Raw genomic sequence first — 25,116 nt, 5'->3', positions numbered from 1 at the left:
TTGGATGCAAATTGAAGAAAGTATACATACGAGTGGGAGCGGCGGGGCCTTGAAGAAGTGACTCATTTTTGTTGCTTCAGCCTCAGCCTGCAGCTGATTGTTCCTGATAGTAAATTCTGGCTCGGTTATTGAATGTGAGATAGATCAACCTTGCCCTGTGTGCTTTCCTGATGCTTTATTGGGAGATTTATCTCACACCTAAAATAGTGGAGGACACTAACCAATAAATTTAACTGTCATAAAATCGACAATCAGTGTCAAAGGCACCCTTTTCCCATAAAAAATAGGATCTTACTAATAATATCAACAGAGGCTCAAGATCAAATTTGGCAGGGCACGGAACAAAGAAATGTAGAATCTGAAGCACAGAAGCTCCTCCAGCTTCCAAGCCCTGGCTTTGCACAGCTCTCAGGAGGGGCCTGAACAATCAAGCACCATTCTGCTGTGCACTAAACACAGCTGATTTATGGCCCATGGGTTATTACTTGTGCTGTCCTGAGATGACTGGTTGGGCACTAGGAGAAACTCTCTCTCTAGGTCATAAGAGGTGTCGCTTCCTCTCACCTCCTCATTCCAGTCATCTCTTAGATGTATAGACGAGGTTCTCAGGGACATGGTTTAGTGTCAAAGTTATGGTTGGACTCGATGATCTTAAGTGTCTCCTCCAACCAAAATGGTTCTATGACATATGTTGCTCCTGGGTGAAGAAGGCCAAAGAATTTACACCTCTCTCCCCCTCTTCCAACTCTCCTTCCCCAGGCTGCCCTGTGCGAGATGCTGCCTTGCTTGAACGGGATACAGAGCATGCCCTGGTCCTTTGCTGAGCAAGGGTTTTCATACCAGCCAAAAAGTTTTGTAGCGACTCCATCCTCCCTGCTTTGCTTTTTAAAGCTTTCTTCCTCTCCCCAGACCCTGGCTCCAGAGAGATGTAAAGATCGGGTTTGTTGCACGCATTTCAGTGCTTTGTCGGAGGCCGTTTGCTTTTCCAGCTTGTAATTTCAGTCCCGCGTCTCCTGCCGAGCTGGTTGGGAGGCCAAGGGGCCTGCAGCTCCTGGCTCTCCAGCACTGCGCTTCAAACATCACACACTTGTTTGAAACCAGAGCTGTTCTTGCTGACAAGCAGCAAAACGAACACACTTCCAAAGACAAGGTGTAGTTTTTGTCGAAGGTTTGCTATGGGGGAAGCTTGACGTTATAAGCTTTACTTTATAAAATCACGGGTAATACTGAGTTCCCAGACTGCTCCAAGCTACAGCCGTACAAACCGACGCTGGTACAAAGCAAACCCTCCAATCACAGCAGGGTAATGGTGGACTGAATTCAGACCCATTTCTTCTTCCATCCCACCCAGGAGATAAAACAAAGCTGCACATAAACACATCAGATGCCAAATACAAAACTGGATAGGGGGAATCTCATTTCAGGATTGTCATCCTTTATCTTCAGCAGTAAGAAAGCATGAGTGATATTTCTATTTCGGATGTTCTGTCCCGGACATAAGTATTTCCATCACTTGGCTTTCATCACACACAACGCTAGCTAACTTCAACAGCACACTTTAAAAAATAAATGATCCTTACCACAGTAATTATTTCAAGTAAAGATAAAAATCCCATGATGCTGTGACAAGGAGCTGTACCACACACAGTCCATTTTTCATGCTGAAGAACATCCACATTTCCACAAATTCCTCTACCCTCTCAATCCAGAACTAGGCTTAAAAAAAACCAAAAAGCTTGAACCAGCAATTGCAATATTCAGACTGCTTTGCAGCCCTATACGTTTTACAGGAAAGTGCTTTCCTTAATGACAGGGTAAGAAAACCTTGAATATACCTGTGTAAAACCTCCAAAAAATCCAAAGCACAACCAAATGATCCTTGTTTTGTCCTTTTTTGTTAAAAAATGGAAAAGCTATGAGCTTAAACATTTGTTCACAGCCCTATCAGCAGTAACTACAGATAACAAGGAAATCTGAAATCTCTGAGGTTTTGTGCTAGATTCAGAACACCAAGTTCATTTTTTGTTGTTGAAACCAAGCCAAATCCTTTGACCTATTTCTCAGCTTGATATATTTAAACTTTTTGGTGTTTTTTTTTTGGTGTTAACCCTCATGAATGTCATTTTACCTGGCTGCTTCCTTGCAGATACAGAACAAGAGGTTCAGTCTTGGGGATGGTCACCCACATTTTGTACCAAGTCTTCCCTTTTTCAAGGAACTGGAGGTAGCTGCTGAAGAGGCTGTTTTCAGCTGCTAAGATGCTTTGCTTCTGCACAAAGAAGAAAAAAAGAGCCATATTCATTGATGCTTACATGGGCAAAATACTTAGAATTAAGTATAAAACATACTTAAGTTGTCCAGAGTAAAATAATAGTGTAGGGAAAACACTGGATAGCCTGTAACTGAACAGAAGTTGAAGCATCATTATATACCCCCAAGAAACAGCACAATTCCATGTCACAGAAACGGATATTGAACCAGTGTTCCCAGTGTACATGAAGCTGAATTCCACTCCCACCCAGTAAATTCACAATAGAAATTAAGATGATGCAGCTAGTATCTTACTTAGCAAAATAGGCTGGAAAATGTTTTCAAATTAATGAAAAAGGTGTATTAGCAGACACTCCTGGTGCATGGATGTGGAGACGTTAGACAAATCAGAGCACACCAGGGCAAAAAAGGGTTGAAAGAAATGTTTGTCTTTTGATAGAAAGCAAAGAAAAACAGAATCCCTGTTCAGATTGGACTTTGCACAGAAGCCTCCTGGGGATTTTTAGCAATAACATTTGTAAGGTGGGAATCTCCTCAGCTGCTATTAAGCTTGTTAAGAAAGTTTAATGTAAATAGGAGGGAAAGCAGCAGATCGGCTCTGATCTTTCTTTTCTATATACCTTTCTTGCATTTTACTGATCCTTTGAAGATTTGGCACAAGGCTAGAAGCCTGAGAATATGAGGGAAAAAAGACATTTCCCTGTTTTTGTACAGCTTTCTGCTCTAATTTGTTTTCTGGAGTAAGACCATAGGTCACATTTCACTGCTTTGCTCTTTGCCTTTTCAGATGAACTGAGCTCTCTGTTGCGCTGGGGTAGGTTCTCACTTCACTGGCCAACAGCTCCGTGGAAACAGCGCTAGAAAGTTTATCAGGAGATAGCACAGTCTGTACTGAAACATATTAAGTCCTGATCGTCTGTAGGCATAGCTGTTGTGTATATCTGAAGTTCCCGATGGTACCAAGCTCCTGATCCAGAATCTTCTCTGCAGACACAGCAGTTCAGGAGGGACAAAGTGCATTTGTAGCTGTGCCCCACTTTGTGTTCCTGAGATTCTGGCTGTGCCTGGGTACAAAACTTGACAAAGCACCTGAGCAGCACTCAGCTGCACTCTGGCACACCGTGCTGGTGTGAGTATACCTGTGTAGGTACATTTAGCAGCGTGGAAAGAAACCTGACGTATTGGAAAGCAGAGCAGGGTAGAGCCTAAGACTCCTTGAGGAAGCATTTATTCCAGGAGCTCTGGAGATGCGCGGGCAGGTTTACGTCTCTTGCTCAGAGTCCAGCTCTTTCCCATGTCACTTGGTTCTGAGGAGTATAACAAGGCTGGCAGCAGTCTGGTGGCTCTCAGGAGTGGCTTCCAGAACAACATTTTTCAAGGTAAGGTGATTTTCAGTATAGGCTGCAACTATTCCCAGTGATGGCATAGGTCAGCACATCAGGGGAAGGATAATTTGTGATGACCTTCTCATTGTGTAAGTGGCTGTTGTGAGAATCTGATGTACCCCCAGAAGATGTGCCCCTGTGAGTCCACTTTCAACTGAGATGAATGTCCTCTTTTACACCCGCAGTGATTTCTGGCTGTGTTTCACAGAATCCCAGAATGTCAGGGATTGGAAGGGCCCTGGAAAGCTCATGCAGTGCAATCCCCCCATGGAGCAGGAACACCCAGATGAGGTTACACAGGAAGGTGTCCAGGCGGGTTGGAATGTCTGCACAGAAGGAGACTCCACAACCTCCCTGGGCAGCCTGGGCCAGGCTCTGCCACCCTCACCAGGAACAAGTTTCTTCTCAAATTTAAGTGGAATCTCCTGTGTTCCAGTTTGAACCCACTGCCCCTTGTCCTATCACTGGTTGTCACCGAGAAGAGCCTGGCTCCATCCTCCTGACACTCCCCCTTCCCATATTGATCCCCATGAATGAGGTCACCCCTCAGTCTCATCTTTTCCAAGCTAGAGAGACCCAGCTCCAGTAAAATAAATACAAAACCTTTTCTTCAAGGTGGACTGCGAAAAGCGCAGCATGTAACGGTACTCACAGCTCTGCCCATCATCTAAAAAACCACTGGTAAGTGAAGGTTCAGTTGTTGTGGATGAGGATAAAACAAATCAGTTTGACAACATGTTCCTTGTTCTTGTTTAAACAATAACGGTAGGTTGTGCTGTTATGTTATACAGCTTGGTGACATCTGCAGTGCTTGTGAAGCGGCAGTTTGCACAGGATAATTTGCAGAAGTCAGGTCTTGGAGAAAAGAGTCTGCATTACAGCAGGTTCAAGAAAGTTTCAGTGAATCCTTAGAGCCTTCCCAAAGGATTCTGTACTTTTGCATGATCAACCAAGAAAAAAAACCGTTTCAATGATATTTTGCCAGGATGTGAAATAAGGAGTGCAAAAGGATCTTCTATACAAAGTTTAAAGTGAAAAAAACCAATTCTGATTTTGCCAAGCTTGGCCAATAGCTATTGTGCATAACTCAAGATTGGAAACGCACCATAATAAAAAGAAGCCAGAAGTTTGTCCTCTTTTTTTGTTACTTTGAAAGCTGAAGGTTGGCTGCAAAACCTGTGTGCTCCCCTGTATGATCAGCATCCTACAATGAACGCTCACCATTTACTAACAGCATTCAGGCTGCCATGCACATTCAAAGCGAATTACAAGCCAGAGGGTCAAATATCATGGTTAGGGCAAAAAAGATAATGAAACGATTTTATCTATAAAGAAAAAAAAACCACCACACACATTAAAGAAAAGAAAGAAAAATAAAGGGACACCAAAGGTTTCTTAGGAAATACCAAATACCGTACCTCTGCAGCTGCTCTTCTCTTTTGTTCCCCGGCTGCTTCCACTCCAGCGCTGCACGGGCTTGCTGGTAACTGCAGAAAACACTCTTTACACACTCGATTGTGACGGCTGTTATCAGCAAGTGGTTTAAACTCGGAGCATTTTGCACAGATCACCTGTAACAGAAAGATGGTGCTTTATTAGTCATCATTAAAACATAACCCTTCTCCAAGGAAAGTGACTTGCAGAGCAGATGTTATTGCAGTAAAATCCAGAAAAGTAACGTAAGTGTAAGATAGAGCGGCCGATATATTATCTTTATTTACCTCCAATAAAAATTCACATTTTTGTGACCCGGTGCTGTGCACTAAGTGAAAACATACGCCTTTTAGGAAACACTTGATGATTAACACCATGCAAGTCTGCTTCTCTTATAAGCCTTTATGAGTCCAAAAGAGTTTAGGTTGACAAAGGAATTAGTGCTTTTTAATGCCCACCATATGATGGTCTAAGAAGGACTGATTTTCAGAGTAAATGTGGCTGATGCTTCCTCATCACTTAGGCAGTTCATCCTGAAAGAACTAAGGAATCCAAAAATCACTGCCCGTTTCAAGAACATAGCCCAATATATTATCCATTATATTTGTCTGATGTCAAATTAACAACTTTTGACTCCTTTCCTCCGTGCCATGAAACCAGTGCCTGTGAGGAGTGATGGAGCTGCAGCTCTGGAACCTGTTTGCACGCTAAAAATCCAACACCCAATTGGAATTTACTGTACAACACCACACTACAAATGCCCTTCAGGTGCAAGTACATGTTATTATATGCTTCACTGTGAGACGTTAATTACTATATGAAGGTAACTGCCTTAATTCACCAAGTGTTAAGTGAAGTTATATAAACAAAAGCAAGCTAGCATCTTTAGAAACACAATAGTCTTTCCTTGAGATTAATTAACTTCTTGATTTGAATGCTATTGCCACATCACAAAACATCACATAACCAACAGCTGTTTAACAATAAATCATTAATAATGTAATCTTTGTTATCTCTCTGTCCATGGGAGAAAGCTTTTATTTAATTTCTTTAGTAATACTGAGCTTTGCAATGGAACATTTTAAACCTCCAGAAATCTATTTTATGATTTTAGTAATTATTAATAAAGACAAACCTGGAAGGATGAAAATCCCAACTCCAGTGCAAAAGTGTGATTTTATTTTAATTGCAGAGACTGAAGTTCCTTTAAACATCCTAAACATTTAGGCCTCTCTTCAGCTGAAAATTTATCTTCACTTCAAATGAATAATGGTATTTAAATAACACTATTCTGTACTAGTTACATTAGGAACACAAGTCAAGGAAGGCAGGTTTCAAATCATATTGCAGAAATCAATCTCATCTTGGCTGTGGTTGTGATTTTCAGAAAAAAACCTGAGAATTAAGCTGTCAGTAAATGGCACTGGAGAAGGGCGGCTGAGAGCCTTCAATAACCCGCCCTGAATCTCTAGGACTGGTTTCTTCTGACTTTTTAAGCAGGAGGAATCCACTTTGGCACAAGCAAGTCTTGACGACTCTACTTTAGGGAAAGAAGATCCCATCCATCTTTAATATCGTACATTCAGCTGTTTATCCTGGAAGAGCTGGTGTGTGCAGTACGGCTGTCAGAAGGCCATTCTGTCTCTGCAAACAAAATAGAGAGGACAACCCTCTCCCCAGACACACGCACATCCCCAAGGAAGGCACCACCTTTCTTTTTATCCACCGAGGTGCTGTATTTGCCTTTAAAACAGCACAGACTAGGCCCATTGCACCAGAGTTTTGTCCTTTTTTCCTGTGATTACTGCGGGGAATAAAGCAAGTGGAAGGATCTGCTCTGTCACTGACCTGCCATGAAGCAGAACACCTTTTAGTTCCTGCACTGAAAAAATTAACAATTGTCTCCAATGGTCTCTGCAGAAGAAACGACAAAGCTCAGCGCGTCCTGATACTTACTGCCCCGCACTGCTTACAGTGGTGCCGCCTTTTAGTGATGGAGTTGAAGCTTTCGCTGCAGCTCTTGCAAGCCTGTTTCTCCTTGTCTCGCTTGGATTTGGAAGATTTCCTACAGGAATCACTCTGAAATGAAGAGCACAATTATGTGATTAAGAGGAAAAAAATACATAAAAGAGATCACAAAACAATTCATGGTGTTCTACTGACGAAGATCCTCTTTGGGTTTCACACCATTTTAGAAAAGAATGCCCGTCAGCTCTGCCCATGGCCTCCGGCTGGATGGCTGTTTCTGCTGTGGCATTATGTGATCGCAGATTGCTCGAGCCAGTTCTTCAAGTCCCCCTGCCTACTTGTGCCCTGACAGTCACCGAGCGACCTCATGTCCCAGGCTGGTGAGGAGGAACCGGCAATGCGGGTTCTCAAGAAGAACTTTCCTTCCAGCACTTGCCTTTTCCTCCCTGCTGCAACGTGACTCGGTGAAGGTAAAAGCTACTGACTTTGTGAGTGTGTTGTAAACTCTTCTGTTTTTTTTTGGGGGGGGAGATATGAAGGTTTTGGGAAAAATAGCTGGACTGAAGATGTGAATGGTGCTGGCAGTGGATTTTTGCACCGCCCCATTTCAAATGCTCAATGTAGGAGTTTCCGGAGGTTCCTTCCCAGCCCAGGAAGAAACACCGAACCCCTTGGGAAGGCATGGACACCAACACCAAGCACCTGCTGTCAGCTTCTCTTGGCAGAAGACGCTTTCTGTCAGCTGCCCAGGTAGCCAAGCAAGTTCACCCCCTTACGCTAAGCACCTAAGCTGGTGCATGAGGTCACTCAGTATAATTAAACACAGTTGTAAAATTTTCTGATAGACTGAAGAGCATTAACACAACCACGTGCGGTTCATAAACATACAGCTTCCCATGGAACTTCAAGCAGGACCCTTGTTTTGTTTTCTTTTTGAAATACGTAAACACTGTTCCCCCTCCCCGGCCGGGACAGCCCTGTGAAGGGATCAGCAGCTTCCCGGGGATGCACCCGGGGCACCCCCAACCAGGCAGCATCTGCACGGAGGTCCCAGCCCCAAGGAGGTGGCTGTACCGTGGTCCTGTGGCACAGCTCTTGCATGACAAGAGGCTGGGTAACTCTCTTCATTTTTGTTTGCTTGACACAATCAGTTAACAAACCACTGGGAGAAGAAACACTTCGTCTACACTGAAAGAGCAGAAGTATCTTACATTCTGTCTGCAAGTCAACCAGGTGAAGATCAGGGTCACTGGAGGTTACACACATTCTGGACTCCTTGACACCCTCATTCCCTTTAAACCACCCGTGCACACCATGTCACAACTTAAGTCCACTTGAGAGAGAAGAACTGGCTCAAATTCCCCCTTCTTCAAAGCCTTTATTTAACACAAGGCTGTGGGCATACGGGGTGGGAGGCAGCAGCAATTACAGCTCCCCAGGAGCATCAGGCAGGTGTCATCAGCCCTGCGGAAACTCTGCCAGTTGCCCTGTGGCCTCACCTTAGTGACAACTAACCTGCAGAAGTCACTAGTACAGATTTTCAGGCCAATTAAAAACCAAACCAAACAACCAACAACCAACAAATCCCCACCAAATTTTCCAAGCTGACACGGCTCCCCCATCCCACAGTCTCCACAAGTCCCTGCTGTGCAGGGAAGCACATTGTTTTCAGCAGAGCTATTGAAACCACCCGGGCTTGTCATGGCATTACACAACAAAACCACAACTAATTACTTCTAATTGGATTGGCCCTTTTCATTTTTATTATCTTTTCTATAGCTGCAATAGTAACGTTTCGAACTTGTACACAAGCACAGAGGATGTTTTGCAATTCAGCTTGGTGAAGCACAGTCACACGGGTTTGTTCATTCAGGAAAATCACTGCACCGTATACGTACACCCCAACTGCTCGGCTAAACAGAACGCCCGCAAACCCAAGTCCTCGCCCACACAAAAGTGGAGTGCAGTATTTCACTTTTCTCGTGAAGAACCAGATGTAACCAGTATGACATGGAATTACACCACCCAAACAATGCCTAATGAATCGCTGGCAAAAACATCCCTTTCAGACTCTATTAGGCCCCTCCACACAACGCACATAATTAAGGCGATTTGAAAAGCTCTTACCGAGCAATCTACAGAGTAACTTTTTTATTTGTAACATATATATTGGCTAAAGTCAGCCGTTTCTCATTCTGATTTTGATGCTAATGCTATTTAATTTTTTAGAAGAGTAATTTTCCTTCCACTGGCTAGGGATGGGTTCCCCTGAAGTTGTTAGATCAGAGCATTTCCTCACTGGTCAATCTTATTCTTCCTCTTCTTAATAGTTAAAATTAGTATATAGCATAACGAGCCTTTTGATTCTTATGTTAAATACAATTTCACTAGAGCTACTGGCACTGCAAGAGCGTAAATGAAGGTGCCATTTAGCTTTGTGAACTGTGACTGGAAGATCATCTTCACAAATGCTAAACAAAAGCAGGTTTTGGCTTTCAATCGATACCTACACGTGCCTGCACAGGAAAAATGCTGAAGTTCCTCTACCATGACTTGAATGGACTTGCTTCATGTAGAAATTGTTTAATTTGATTTGTACTTCAATAGGAATATCCATCATGACCCACGTGCATGTTTCTATAACACAGAGAAGACTCAAGCTGGATGGATCCTCTAATGGGTCTCATATTTGACTTCTTCCTTGATGTACAACAGCTGGGACAGTGTTCACTTTTAGCAACACATGACCCATACATTTGACAAAGGAAAAAAGCAGAAGGGGTATTATATTGGACAAGATTTGTTATGACAGTTATGCATGAGCTTTTATTTTAGACCATTTAACTTGTGGTGTAGTGTACAACAAACATTTAATACTAACTTCACTAATAAAAACAGGCCCTGTAGAAAGAGGTCTTTAAGTGTTTGATGAATACCAGCAATGTTTCATAATATTTCTCAACATTATGGGAATACAGTGAGAACACAACTATTTGAAACACTGCTATTGCAGCTGTAGAAAAGATGATAAAACTGAACATGTATTTTCTTTATGACTTGGAAAATTTCAATGAGCAATTACAGAAGAAAGACTTACTCAATATTATGTTATTTAACTGCTGACACTGAGAAGGAATTAAGAAGCCCTTTGCTTTCCATCCCTGTGAAAATGATGAGACCTCGCTGCGCGGGCAGCCCCTGATCCCAGCCGAACGGCTCAGGATGGTGACCTTGCCATGTACTTTTAACTGCACGCCAGCTGAACAGAGCGGGTTTTGGAGCAAACAAGGACATGCATTATAATTCACAAACGTTGTTCATCAAAGACAAATTTAACAGTCACTTTGCAACTGTGTCCTTTATTATACAAGGAACATTATTTACTGTTGATGCATGTTAAGAGGGAAGCTAACACAGAGCTGCTATAGCTTCAACTGGAATATCTTGATACTAATGCACTGGAATAATTGTTGTATTTCTCATCTTTCTTGGCGTACCCAGCTCTGTTTTGAAGCTGCTGAACCTGATGCAATTGAGCCTCAGTGCTGTACGTGCAATATGTACATGGTCTGATGAGACTCTTACATGGGCAGACACACAAGCAACAAAGGGCGTTCAAATAATTTTCTTCTTATTATGCTTAAGCAGCTTCATGTTTTCCATTTACAAATTACACACTTGGACATACCCGCAACGGGGAAGAACATCAGCAGGTGCTACTGGAAATGCTGATTATACGTGAGAAATTGATTTAAATTGTATAGTATATTTTGTATTTCATAATGCAGCTGAATTGTTTAGTTTGTTTCTCTATACGCCAATGTCATACATGCGAGATTACATGTAAGACAATCTTCCACTGGCTTCTGTTTTCCTCGTGCATGATGATGGTTGAGCACAAACTGCACAAACAGTGCGAGTAACACTGTGCAGCACCCAGCAATGCAGCGCAGCACATAGTGATGCTGTGCAGCACCCAGCAATGCAGCGCAGCACACAGTGATGCAGTGCAGCACCCAGCAATGCAGCGCAGCACCCAGCGACGTTGTGCGGCACACAGCAATGCAGCACAGCACACAGTGACGCTGTGCAGCACACAGCAATGCAGCGCAGCACCCAGCAATGCAGGGCAGCACACAGTGACGTTGTGCAGCACACAGCAATGCAGTGCAGCACACAGTGACGCTGTGCAGCACACAGCAATGCAGTGCAGCACACAGCAATGCAGCACAGCACACAGCAATGCAGCGCAGCACACAGTGACGTTGGGCAGCACACAGCAATGCAGCGCAGCACACAGTGACGTTGTGCGGCACACAGTGACGCAGCGCGGCACACAGCGATGTAATGCAGCGCAGCACACAGTGACACTGTGCAGCCCACAGCAATGCAGCGCAGCACACAGTGACGTTGTGCGGCACACAGCAACGCAGCGCAGCACACAGTGATGCTGTGCAGCACACAGCAATGTTGTGTGGCACACAGCAACGCAGCGCAGCACACAGTGATGCTGTGTGGCACACAGCAATGCAGTGCAGCACCCAGCAATGCAGGGCAGCACACAGTGACACTGTGCAGCACCCAGCAATGCAGGGCAGCACCCAGCAATGCAGGGCAGCACACAGTGACGTTGTGCAGCACACAGCAATGCAGCACAGCACACAGTGACATTGTGCACCCCCCAGCAATGCAGTGCAGCACACAGTGATGCTGTGCAGCACACAGCAATGCAGGGCAGCACCCAGCAATGCAGGGCAGCACACAGTGACGTTGTGCGGCACCCAGCAATGCAGCACAGCACACAGTGACACCGTGCACCCCCCAGCAATGCAGCACAGCACACAGTGACGTTGTGCAGCACCCAGCAATGCAGCGCAGCACACAGTGATGCTGTGCAGCACACAGTGACGCTGTGCAGCCCACAGCAATGCAGTGCAGCACACAGTGACGCTGCGCAGCCCACAGCTCAGGCTGCCTGCGCTGGGCTGTCGCTGCCGGGTTGTGTGAATGTGCAATGCTGCAGAAAACCTGCGAGAGTCGGCAGGCGGCTCAGCAGAACCTGAGGAAGGAGACACCAGTTTGCTGACCACCACTACCACCAAGTGGTTTGCATGAGGAAGCTGTTTTAAGCACAGAATGTCCTCTCTCGAGCACTCACTGAGATGTTTCTATAGTGAAGTCATCATTAAAAATTAATATTTTTGAAAGCTGCAACTAACATCTGAATTCTTGCTCACGCTGATGTTATCCATTTGCTACAATACAGCTAAATGAGATCCAAGAATCAATATTACAGAATTTTGGATATTTTTAGCTTTGTGTTTTTGATCAACTCAGTTTTATTTCTATCTCAGAAACTGAATTTTTCTTTAAATATGCAACTTAAGGAAAATTACTTAATACGTCAAGATATACTATACAAATCACTAACATGACTACGTATAATCAACTAAAAAGATCTAATTTTTCTTTTTTAATTTAATTCCAACTAAAATCCGCATTCCCTAAGAAACTGAAGACCCACAGGTAGCTCACTGTACCATCTGTAACTTGAGGAACAGGGGACTAATACAGGGGACTAATCACAAAACTGACTACAAATACGTTAAAAATTGCTAAGGGAAAACATGAAATGTGAACAGACAATAAATAGCAAGGAGTATACTAATTACAAACACTTATTTTTAATGAGCTCTTGTTTGTGTAGGTCAGGTTGCTGGCTTGTTTAAAAGCTTTTCATGGATACTCTGTAAACTCTACCAGTAGGTTACAAGCTTGGTCTGGAAAAGCCTGCTAAGGGGCGCCTTTGTTATTTAAAAGTTCATGCTAATATTAATACACAATATCCTATAGTATGAGAGATGAGAACACTAAAAAATAGACCTTATTAAGGACTCAAAACCTCTGGTTTGACTCAGCAGCAGTGACAAATGTTGTACAGAGCAAAATGAAAAATACCTTTAAAGGTATATTTTGCTTCCACAGCAGCCAATCACTTACAGGCCAGAGATGTATGAAAGTACTATCATCTCCTCTGTATTGGCAGAAATATGAAAGGCACACTCTGAAAGAAGCCTTAATCAAAATGTCGTTCTGGAGATGAAATCCCAAGTTACACAGTCTGACAGTATTAACCAGCCAGGTTTCCTCATCTCTGCCCTCCGCTCCCAAGCAAGCAGTGTAGCTCCCTATCAGAATCCAAAAACAAACACAAAACCCCCAATGCCACAGCTGTACCCATCAACTTCCGTCCAGCCACTGTCCCCATAACCACGTTCACACACGTGTGCAGATATATCTGGAAGAGGAGGATTTAAATTCCCTGATGGTGCAAACTCTGCAAGTAGCTGTGGGTGTAACGTGGCCAAGAAGTTAAGGACAGGACAGCTGCAGCAACAGACGGCAGAATACAAACTGATATACTGAAATATCTGATTTTCTTTTCTCCTGCTACAAAAGAAACACAATGGCCCTCCCTTGCTCTATGGAAAGTATCAGCTTCAAATGACCTACCCCTCCGAACGCACCGCCACCATCTGCTCCTGGCATCGACTCCACCGAGCTGGTGCTGGCTATCTGAGGGACAGAGAACGACACACAACAACTTCAACATGGACATTCTTCCTGAAATATATTAAATGTTGAGAAAGAAAACATGGCATCATTTGCTTTTAGTCCCTCAACTATTTGCTTGTGAACACACTTTAATTGCACAGGTAGTCAGCCACCCCGATGCTGGGTTGACTACAAAGAGGGTGACGTTACCGATGGCATGGACGTACCGAGGCTGCAGTCCATGGGTTCCATTCAAATAGCACTCAGGTCAGTTTTTCTTAGTTGCAATACATCTCTCAACCTCTTAATAAATGCACATCTCTCAACCTCTTAATAAATGCAAACTGGCATCTATACATACTTAATACATATAGAGGGCAAATAACAACCTTAGATACACCAAAATCATAGGCTACATCCTAAAAGGAAAACCACCCCATCTGCCATTAATGTACAGGGAGTTTGCAAGTTTACAGGTGGTTCTCAAAATATTGGACTCTTTATGATAAATTCTCTTCCTTTACTGATTAGACAATGTCTCATATTTCAAGGTTACCCAAATCTCCAGTGCATTTTTGCTTCTTTCGATTCGAAAGCAAAAAGGTTTAACCTCTGTTATTGCAAAAAAGCCCGAACTGTAGCTTTGAGTAAGCAGCCAAATCAAAGAGCTATTCATTCTGATACCCAGTTGTATCTGTTTATACACTAATACAATCAGTCGACTCTTGAGAACAAGCAAATGAGCGACTGCATTCCCTGGGGCTGGGGCTGTGTCACAACTGGAACAAGTCCTCAGAAAATGCAGTTTAATGAAAGGGAGGCAGCACGTACAGCTCCAGCCAACTACTTCTGCCTCTGCAAAAACCCAGCAAGCTGTGGGTCTTCACAGCCTCTATTCCCCAGTCCTGCAGAAAGGAATCCTCATCAACCCATGTATTTTGATCCCTCTGTGTAGTAAAAGGACATCTGTGTGCTGTGACACGGGACTTGGGAAAAGAAATACAAATGTAGAGAGAAAACGGGGTTTGGATGAAAGACTGAGAAAGGCCCCAGCAAGTTTAGGGAAAAGAGTAAACTTCTCTAGATGCCTGTTCAGATTCCCATGCACTTTTAATATTTATTTGGAATAATGTGCTAAAAATCAAATACCATCTACTCTTAACCAGGAAGAGATTTCAAAAGGGCTTGTTCCCCTTATGTTACCATTATCAATCCAAGCGAGCGAGATGCGGTGTGGATGAAGACGTTTGTCAGAACTACCCCAGGGCTTGGGGGAGGAACAGAAACGGGGGCGTGAGGGGGAAATAACGATGGTTTAACAGGATCTAAAACTCATGGTTTAACTACCAGAAGCAGTCCCAACTCTGAGATCTCGAGGACGCCACTTGTGCAGAGTCCTCTGCTGCACTTTTCCTTGCCAGCCTTCCAGTAAGGCACAAACAGGGTCCTTCCCACACCCCATGAGCCTCCAGCTCTTCTGAGACAAGCAGCAGTAAGAGAGATCCTCCTCCTCGGGAACAGGTTTAGATGCTTTTATAAAAACCCTTCACACAGCCTTGAAATGCTGCAGGTGAAAAGGGAAAACAGGGAGATGAGCGTCCTCTTTCTGAAGGAACTAAGCCACAGAGGGACCCTGGAGCTTTCTGAAAAGACAAAGACACCGTGACAGAGAGCGACTGGCGACAGCTCTGAACGTTCACCTCCTGACAGCTGGGACATCACAAATTCCTGGACATTGTTCTGCAGGCGGTATCTTAAGAATCAGATCGAATGTCAGATTTCTGCACTTCCAAGAACCCGCAGGTCTGTAGGCAGGTTACAGGTGAAGATCAACCTCAGCGCCTGCCTGAGGCTGTGGAAGCCAGCAGGGAAAACAGCAGCACAGGAAGGATTGCGTGCAAAGGCACGGGCTGGTCTGCAACTGAAATCAATCCTAAGCACTGTAACACAGCACACGCATGCTCAGGGATGGAGAAAAGCAATTTGGCTCTTTTTCTACAGGCTTATTAGAACCAATTTCTAGTAGCTGTTACAGATCCAGCCAGGAATCCATGAATGCATATCTGTTTCTTGACTCATGAGAGCAAAAAAAGGAAGATGATTGTCATTTTTTCCTCTACAGAACACTGCCCAATGTTCCATAATGATGATGAGATACGTATGGTGGATGCTGCCTACAGCAGCATATTGCTACTAAGAATGCTCTCAGTATTTGTCCAGTTTTCCTTACAGAACTACCTTCAGCTCTTTTTAACTGACAGCAATTTAGCTGTGACATCAGTTTTCAAAGCTGATTATCTAGATAAGATAATCTCCTAAAAATTCAGGTTAGCATTCTGGCATGAAAGAAATTAAAGTGCATACTGCACTAATAACACAGTCAGGAGATAAACCAGACTCTGCACTGCTCGACTTTTAGGAACCAGAGGAGTATAAACATGTGGCTACCCCATTAACACAGGAACAAAATAAAATGGAATTTACAAAGGAAGATGATAATAATAATAATGAAGTTAAACAGACACTGTGTCTTCATTGGGTAGAAAGAAGTGTGCTTATTAGTTTGCTTATTAGCAAAAGATTTTTTGTCCGTCAGAGCATCCTGGTTCTGACGACAGCCATGAGTTAACTTAAAAATATAAGTAAGAATTGACTATTTTTCCACGTTTTGTCCAAGTGTTTCTAGCTAGTGAATAGTTCATGATCCGTAAGCTCTGCCGTATTCTGAAAATGGCTCATTGTTGGCTGCTTTCAACAACAGGGTCCCAGATCTGTGGAGGTTTGTGGAGATCTGCGCTGGCAGTCTGGTTAGCGCTGGGATGAAAGGAACGTCTAACAACGCCCCTGAGCCCCCTGGGAAATCAGTCAGATAAAAACCCAGCATTATTGAGTCACTGCAGCAGATCTGGGAAAGGCGAGGTTTCCAAATGGTTGGGTATCCAAAAAAATGATTTAAAAAAGAAAAACTTTATGAGGGCAGGGGAAGGGGAGGATAAAAAGATCCCCAAGTTTAATCACTGCAGATGGACCTTCTCTCCCTGCACTCCATGATCCACGATGTTTGACCACTGACATTATCAATATACAGGCAGCTCTGCACAAAATTACTAAGAATTTCCCTCTCCCAGGCCTTCTCCCCTTTAGGTTGTAGCAAATGACTGTGGTTAAGGTTATCACCATCATTTTCAAGTCGAATTAAGAGATACTGTTATCATCCTCATGTGAATACTTCCAAACCAAAATTCCTAGCAGACACAGCATAGAGTAACACATTACAGTTGTAGAGAAACACAACAAACTTTCAAGACTATTTTGCATATTTAGTTGAAGAGTATTCTTTCTGAAATCTATATATTATCTACAAGACACTACTTTAAAGATCCTTTTAAAATGCATCGATTTCCTTTCAACCCTTTAGAACTTTTAAAAGAATAATAAAATGAGAAAAGAGAAATAATCCCCAAAACGATCTCTGAGAAGATGGGGAAAGGTAATGAAAAAAACCTCCCAGGTACACAAACATAATTCCAGACAGCCAACCGCTCATAATGTTGAAGAATTACACCTGTTATGCTAAATGAGCCACTACTCTGGAAAAGATGACTGATAGGTCTCTTGCAGGTCTATTACCCTGGATAATTTATTCCATACCTGCACGGCTGAGTAACCGTGACTGATACGCATCTGAGAGCCAGAGAAATGGAGCTGACTGTACCATAATGTAATATAAAAATCAAGAAAAAGGTTACACTACTTTAAAGTCAGCTGTGTAAGTCTAGTTTAACTGCTGGTTACAGCAAAGGAGAAATAAGCACCCATACTTACCGAGGCATCAGCAGGATGCTCTTCCTCTTGAGAAAAAGAGCTATTGAAAGCTCTAAACGTCTCACTGTTCTGTTTGTGCTTTTCAATTGTTGCTTGAATGACCTGAGACAAAAAGTCCAGCAAAGATGAGAAGCGTCACAAAAGGAGCCTTGGAAAACTTCTCTTATAGGAAGACAGTTAGGATTATCATTTTAGTCAAAACCCCTTAGACTTGCATAAATGAAATGGAAACTTAAAAGCCTTAATAACTACCAAGGGTGGTGTTAACTCACTGCTGTTGAGGTTAAAAACCAGGACTGTCATCAGACAGTGTCTCTACAGGTTCTCCTGCTGGCCTTGGGGGCTGCAGGACACGGGAACCCTCCAGAAGCCCCGGACGCTGCCCGGGACCCTGCGGCACCCGTGGGACCCTGGGGTGGCAGCAGAGGGACCCTGGGGTGGCAGCAGAGGGACCCTGCCTGTGGCTCCACATTCCTCCATAAGCAGCTTCACCAGGCTGGACTACTTGGTTTCCTAGCACAGACACATTCATCTGCAACCCCAACAAGATCATTTTAAAAACAGAAGTTCTAACTGCATGGTGCTCTCCACCCGTATCATAATGGTTTTGTATTAACCTGGATCCATTCCCTCTTCTCCTCTTCTGTCCTGTTAAAGCAAAAGGAAAAATACAGGAAAAAATCATAATTCTGCTTCAAATGTTTTCAGTAAATTCAAATTCACATCTTTGCAGTTTTATATGCATTAAGATTTCAGCTTTGCTATCCACTACTTCATAAACATTATTAATAAGTATTGACCTAAATTATTACCAAAAAAGTGCCAAAAATGCTTGAATTACTAATACAGTGCAACCTATAAGCACTACTATAAACACCGTAAGCACTCAATAAAGCAAATCAACATAGCACTTCAACACAATCTGACTTGGGACCAACAAATTCTCTTGCATATTTAAGTCAAGCGTCTCTGATGTTCATCTCCTGATTTAAAGCTATGTCACACGAGCACAGCCATACCCCTACATCAGCAATTTCTACATGAATATTCGCAAACCTCAAAAGACAGAACGAGCACCATACCTGGCTTGTAGTTCCAGCGATCTCTTTTTTCCTGTTATTGAAAATGTATGAGCCACATTTTGCTTGGCAATTTCTTGGACCTGTAAAAAGAACGTCAGCTTCTTACTAGTCCCCACTGTCTTTCAGTCATTTTTAACGACTTACAAATATATACATTCTTTGAAATACTGAGCTGAAATGATTGCTCAGAATACAGTATAGAGGCAGGAAAAACAAAGGATTGTTTCTGTAATTACTCATCTTGCTACAAACCTTCTGAATCTGTATCCCAAACCAGTCCCCTAGAGCAGCAGGGGAAAAGTTGGGTGCTGGCTTTCCAGCAAAGCATGCATGAAGTCACCCATTTCTCACCCACCTTTGGATGATTACCTCATAATTAAAATTAAAAAGAGCTCCAAAGCTGGACTTTAAGATTTTATTATATTCCTACAAACATATATTGATATATTTTTAGTTTCAGAGGGATCTGACGCTATCGAGTGGGGAAGCAATAAAACAGAGGAAAAGATGCAAACCTGCAGTCCTGCAATGTCCATCTTCTCTCGAACACTGAACTTCTGGCCTATGAGCCTCAGTTTTGGCACACAGTACAGCACCATGCTGTTAAACTGCAACAAGGGAAGATCTGCAGTTAAGGCATTACATGCTGGACAGAGCCTGCATGTTGGCAGTTTAGGAATCCGGTGTGTCTTACTCTAAGATGTAGTTCTTAGGAGGAGATTTAAGGAGCAAGCTAGGCTCGTGTGTCATCACTTGGGAGAAGCTGGACAGACAGAAACATGTCAGCCAATCGCTTCTCCCTTCTCCCCCGCTCTGGTACCAATTCAAGCACCTTGAAAGCAAAGGAGAGCTGTTCTCTCCGTGCAGCTGAGTGTGCGGCTCCTCGGGCGCTTCACAAAATCGCAGCCGCTGAGGAGGGAGGCAGGAAAGGCCCCGTGGGGCCTGACAAGCCATCGGCAAAGGCACCAGCCTGGGAGAAGGAAGGAAACCCCCAGGGAAAAGACATCAAGAGAAAAGTGCTGCTGAGAGGAGGGAGCAGCTGCGCTCAGCTGGTGAATGCTTTTTGTAGCTATCATTTCACAGCACAACTCTGAAAATAGGACAGCAACAGAAAAACTCACCAGGAATAAATACCTATCCTGCGCTGTGCCGTTCTTCGCTGAAAGTTTCTGAATGTGTCCTTCTTTAATGAGCTCGTTGGCTGGGTTAACAATGTCCTCTTCCCCACCAAGTCGCTCATAGACTTCCAAGAGCTTGTGCATCTTTTCCTGCAAGTGAAAAACCCCCCGCAATTTAAATAAATGATTCCATTTGGCCTGTCACATTATCATTTCTGTGGTAAGTGTAAATAAGTAGGAAAGAAAAAAGACTTTCACTTCTGCTATTGCTTTGCATTTTCAAAAATTAATGAATACCTGTTCCATACTCTTCAGTCACCCCTCTATTAGTCACTCATGAGTCATACTTGGATGGTACCATTTTGAGATCAATCTATTTGCTATTTTTAGATGTTCCTATTCAACAATAAATACGTATCTTTGGAAGCAATGGCATCGGGTGCAGTAAAATCAATGGCCAAGTTGAAGACAAGTACATTACCAAGTTGTTTCCAAGTTTGAATTGACTAACTCAGCTTCCACCCTTACATCTCAGACCAAGATTTCTGCTACAGTATGAACATATTTCAGCTTCTGGGAAGTTTCACCTTGTATTGTTGTCAATACTATGGCAGGTAGGTCTCCATCAGGAAGCAAAGTCATATTCTGCATTTCTAAGCTCAGTCTAAAACCTCAGCTCTGTGGGGAATGCTACAGGGGCCTCCATGGCAAAAAGAACCTCTGAAACAGGCCAGGATAAAATGATTAAAATATAGTTTTATGTCATTCAGGCATCCTTACATCTTGGTCAAAATTCTTTATGAAGGGATTACTTCTTCCTTTGCAGCAAAGCACTGTTTCTACTTTATATTAAGTCATTCAAATATTAAAGTCCCTCTACATGGTATTCAAATGGCTAAAGGTAACTAGTTCACCCACTTGCAGCTGCTGTATTAAGCACTACCACAACTTTAACAAGTCAAAATAAGAAAAGTGTGTAAATCTTGCTACTGAGTTATAGCATTTGGAAGGGTTTGGCTTTCAACCACGAGCTGGACTGATGTGCTCCAAATGGCACTGTCAGCAAATGGTCAGAAAATAAGCAAAGAGATCTATGCAAGTACACCCAAATATGTCCAAACACATCTCTAAATCGTATCTCTACCTATCTATAGATCGAGCTGGAATTTCAGGTCTTTACACGCTTTATTTACCACCATTTGACTTGAGAATTTTCACCACAAATACCCATCACACCAGTTCCTGTCCTAATCAATTCTTCTGACCAACGATTAAACAAATGAACAACCAAAAAACCTCAGCAGAAAAACCCAAACAAAACCAGACCACTGAAATGAATATACTGTAAATCAAAATGGCAGGTGGGGGGCTGTGGATTCAAAACAAATAAGCAAATGACCTAAGCTTCAAAAGGCAGCGGATTTTTTTTTCCATCAAATGGGAAAATGAGCAATTTAATTTAAAAACAAACAAGAAAATAAAGCCCATTTTCCTTTGAGTCTCTGCTTGGGTAAAACCTATTAATTACAGAAGAAATCAATGCCACAAGATGAGAGGGTTCAGGTTGTTAGCAGCAATGAATGGGGGTTGCAAAATTATTATAGCCGACTTTTCTAACAGGTTTTTGTGTACTAACAGAAAAAGCACCCAACACAGAAAGCAACTGGCTGTAGTTTCATATTCCTGCTGTCTGTGGAGACACTGTGCACAGTCCCCAGCAAAACAGTTGCTACTTGTGGAAGAGTTGCTCAAGGCCCCAAACCAGAAAAGCTTCCACCTAAATTTATCCTTAACAAGAGAACATGCCAGACTCCAACAGAAGTAGACGGTTTCGAAACTGGTTGTCACTGAGACATACTGAAAATACCCAGCCGTGAGCTGGTTCCTTCCCTGTGCAGCCAGAGGAGACGTGTCTCATGGTGCCTGTGCGGCCACCAGAAGGAAGCGAGGATCTGTCAGGGAAGGGGACACAGACCTGGGACCCGCTGTCGCTCAGTGGGTGCTATGCCAGATACGCAGTATTTCAGATCTATTAGATATACAAGCTCCCGAGGCACTTGGGTGCACAAAAGGGATAACACCTGTAACTATAAAGTCAGTTTACCTTAATCATAACGCACTCACTGTTCTGTATGTGCATGTGCCATCATTCAAAACCTCCATGGTCTCAGGGTGCCCAGCTTTGGAAGTATAGCTTACCAAAGCGACCGACACCTGCTAAATGCACTCTCTGTGCATTTAAAATGAGCCAAAATCAAATCAAAACAACTTCCAGTCCAGTGAAGTCCTGCAGGGCTGAAAAATTAGTGTGAAAATCTGCAAGGATAACTTCTGTAGGGACCTAATGCTTTCAACTTTTTTCAATGAAAAGCAAATAATGAGTTTTATGAAGACGCCCTTTTACAATGGGGTACCTAAGAGTACCTAAAAGTGACATTTAGGCCCAACAACCCATGGTAACTGCAAAAGGATCATTTATGATCAAGAACTCAGATATCAAACTGAGGTTTAAAGCCTGCCTCACTGTATACTGCTAAGCCTAGTGCAGTGGGGGACCATTGCTTCAACCAAGCGTTTCAGTCAGATTACAATTCCATTACACGATTTCTACTCACCATCTTTCGGATGGCTGCATTCGAATGGTTCGCTGCTGTAGATATGAGCTCCAGTGACTCTGCAATAAAGGTAGCGGCAGTTATGCATTCTACAGATTTTATCTGTTAATTGCACCCTGGGTTTTCTTTTTCACCTCCCTCAGTGTTCCTTCTGTAAAACCGCTGTTGCAAAAGCAAAGACTGCATTTTTTCGCTCCAAAAAGTAAAAAGAACGCTTGTAAGTGATTATATACACAATCACTTCTGCATGTTCAGCTGGTCCATGCACATCTAAATGTTTAATCTTCCTCTCCTAAAAGTCTAGGCAAAAAAAAGGTGCACATGTTCCTTGGGAAGCACATACATTTAAGACCACTCTCATTTTCTTCCTCTGGCTTTTGCAAGGCTGTCCTCCTGTATTTGTCCTTGGACATACAATGGATTAAATAAAAATGCCAAATGTTCTGCCATTATGAACCTCAATATTTTGTCTTAAGTTATTTGCCAAAGCTCCCTTCAGTCCTTGAGCCAACATATCAACCCTTCTCTACTCTAAGAAGATCCGAAACCCCTTTGCACTATGTTTGGCAATAATTCGATTCATTTAAATGCCCATTTATACTATAGCCCTAGTTAAATGTATCTGAATATGTGAAGAGAAAACTCTCCAGGATTTTATTTTACTCATTATCTAGAGAGGAGTTAACACGTACTTTCAGCATCTTTCCTGTCTGGAGACTCTTCTGGAAGTTTCTTTAAATAGTCTTTGAGGAGAAGCTCATAACGAGGAATCCTTTGCACTGGTTCAAGCATGTGATGCTGTAATGTCAGGTTTCCGCACACCTCCTGTTTCTGTAATGGAGAGAAAACAAGCACAGAAGGGTTTGGTTTTGTTCCTGCCTTTGCTGTTGAACAGCAATGAAAAATGACCATTCACATGAGGCAGAGGAGTGCAAAACAACTTCTCAAGCTATCATAGAATCATTAAGGTTAGAAAAGACCCTTAAGATCATTGAGTCCAACCATTAACCTGGCACTGCCAAGTCCACCACTGACCCATGTCCCTGAGAACCTCATCTCCCTGTCTGTTCAGCCCCCCAGGGCTGGTGACTCCAGCACTGCCCTGGGCAGCCTGTTCCAATACCCCACAGCCCTTTGGGGAAGAAATTGTTCCCCACATCCAACCTCAACCTCCCCTGGCGTAACTTGAGGCCATTTCCTCTGCTCCTGGCGCTTGTTCCTGGGGAGCAGAGCCCGACCCCCCTGGCTCCAAGCTCCTTTCAGGCAGTTCAGAGATCAGAAGGTCTCCCCTCAGCTCCTGTTCTCCAGCTGAACCCCCCAGGTCCCTCAGCCGCTCCATCACACTTGTGCTCCAGCCCCTCACCAGCTCCGTTCCCTTCTCTCAACTCGCTCCAGCACCTCAAGGCCTTTCTTGGTGTGAGGGGCCCAAAACTGCCCCCAGGATTTTTGCTTTTAAAAATATGACGTCACAGCGTAACAGAATACAAAATATTTCTGTTTATGGGAGATTAAGTGAATTTATTACCTCTCAGACTTTTACGGCACCATGTTTCCCAGAAAATACAACTGGCATGTGAAGAATCAGAGATTCTGGCAAAAATTAAAAGGCACATGAAACTGCACAACTGCCTGTTAGTGCTTGGTTTATATCCCCATATTCACTTATTACAACCTTCTCCGTTGTCTTTTTATTCCTGCAATAGGATGAACCGTAACATCAATGGGGAAGCAGAGGAGAAGTTGCTTCAAGGCTCATCAGTTGTACTCATGTGCCAAGTGTATTGTCTCTAAAAAGTCAGCAGTGACAAAACAAACTGTTCCAAACATGAAAAGTTCAATGGTATGCAATTTTTAATACTGCAATTCAAATGACTTTATTAGAGGAAGGATAAATGTTTATTCTGCTTAATTAATGTGAGAATCCAAATCACAGAAATATATATATATTAAAAAAGTACTTATGTGACGGCATAAGGAGAAAGCTGACAAAAGAAAAGTCCTAATAAACTCTCCAGCTATTAAGATTTGGTCCCAGTACATGGATGTGAACTGAACAGAACGTATGTTTTACTTACAGGTCAGCTAAAGTGAACTTGATAAGTCAGTCATTCACTTATAAGTAGCATGTTATTTTTATTTTCTGTTCTCCCTAGTTTAGCAAAATTACTAATTGTTAATGCCTTAAGCTGTGTAACTGTTCCATTAACAGCCATAGGTGGACAGTGTGTTGCTGCAGGATCACAACAGACTTCAAGTGTTATTCTGAAAAGTAACGGTGGCTTTTGCTAGCACAGAGATAGGGCAGATGAGTGGGCTAAGTGTTCCGTGTCACATCTTTGCCTCCTGCAGCTACCGTTATTGACAGAAGCAAAAGGTGCTGTGATGTTGCCGCTGAAATAACCCGCAGTGAAATACTGTCACGGGTAGGCTTCAGAATTACACCTGCCATTTGCAGTGCCTGTGTCCGTGCTGCCTGTCAGCGTTTTGCTCGAGCAACAGCAGAAATCCTCCCGGACTCGGACAGCTGCGGACTGACAGCAAACACGAATCATTGTGTTGGTAGCGTGGTGGTGAGAAGAGACAGATGAATTTTAGGGCAGGCAGATGCCTGTGCTGAACGGAAACCAGTCATCAACTGATTGACATTTCACAAAGCAGTTCAGTGGCTTGGCACAAACCGAAGACAGCAAAACAAGGAGTGAGAGCCTGGCAGGAGAGGAGCGTCCTCAAGCTTCTGTCTGCATCACCCAGTGACAACCCCAAACTCAAACTCACTCACCTCAGAATGAAAACGTGTTTTTTAAAGAACAATTAAAACGGCTAATGAGGAAGAGAAATCCAAAAGAGTTTATAAAAGGACATG

At 43.2% G+C, this 25,116-nt stretch overlaps 1 protein-coding gene across 15 annotated transcripts in view; it reads right to left on the bottom strand.

The window, feature by feature from the left end:
* The window catches only part of FGD3 (FYVE, RhoGEF and PH domain containing 3), a 107,494-nt gene that overhangs the window by 5,352 nt on the left and 77,026 nt on the right, over nucleotides 1–25,116 (bottom strand). For 11 of the 15 annotated variants that reach the window (XM_065074941.1, XM_065074937.1, XM_065074938.1 and 8 more), the window contains exons 8-18: nucleotides 22,946–23,084; nucleotides 22,254–22,312; nucleotides 19,642–19,788; nucleotides 19,036–19,128; nucleotides 18,521–18,600; nucleotides 18,056–18,086; nucleotides 17,439–17,540; nucleotides 13,572–13,634; nucleotides 7,047–7,169; nucleotides 5,075–5,227; nucleotides 2,129–2,269 (exon numbers count right to left, since the gene is read on the bottom strand). In XM_065074941.1, coding sequence (XP_064931013.1) covers nucleotides 2,129–2,269; nucleotides 5,075–5,227; nucleotides 7,047–7,169; nucleotides 13,572–13,634; nucleotides 17,439–17,540; nucleotides 18,056–18,086; nucleotides 18,521–18,600; nucleotides 19,036–19,128; nucleotides 19,642–19,788; nucleotides 22,254–22,312; nucleotides 22,946–23,084 — 1,131 coding nt within the window. The remainder of the gene's footprint in view (nucleotides 1–2,128; nucleotides 2,270–5,074; nucleotides 5,228–7,046; nucleotides 7,170–13,571; nucleotides 13,635–17,438; nucleotides 17,541–18,055; nucleotides 18,087–18,520; nucleotides 18,601–19,035; nucleotides 19,129–19,641; nucleotides 19,789–22,253; nucleotides 22,313–22,945; nucleotides 23,085–25,116) is intronic. The other 4 variants (XM_065074934.1, XM_021296396.2, XM_065074935.1 and 1 more) reach the window with 1 other exon arrangement.

The sequence above is a fragment of the Columba livia genome, chromosome 10, assembly GCF_036013475.1.
Source record: "Columba livia isolate bColLiv1 breed racing homer chromosome 10, bColLiv1.pat.W.v2, whole genome shotgun sequence".
NCBI classification, from domain to species: domain Eukaryota; kingdom Metazoa; phylum Chordata; class Aves; order Columbiformes; family Columbidae; genus Columba; species Columba livia.
Note: the sequence above shows the minus strand (reverse complement) of the source record. Positions and strands in the feature narration are given on the sequence as shown.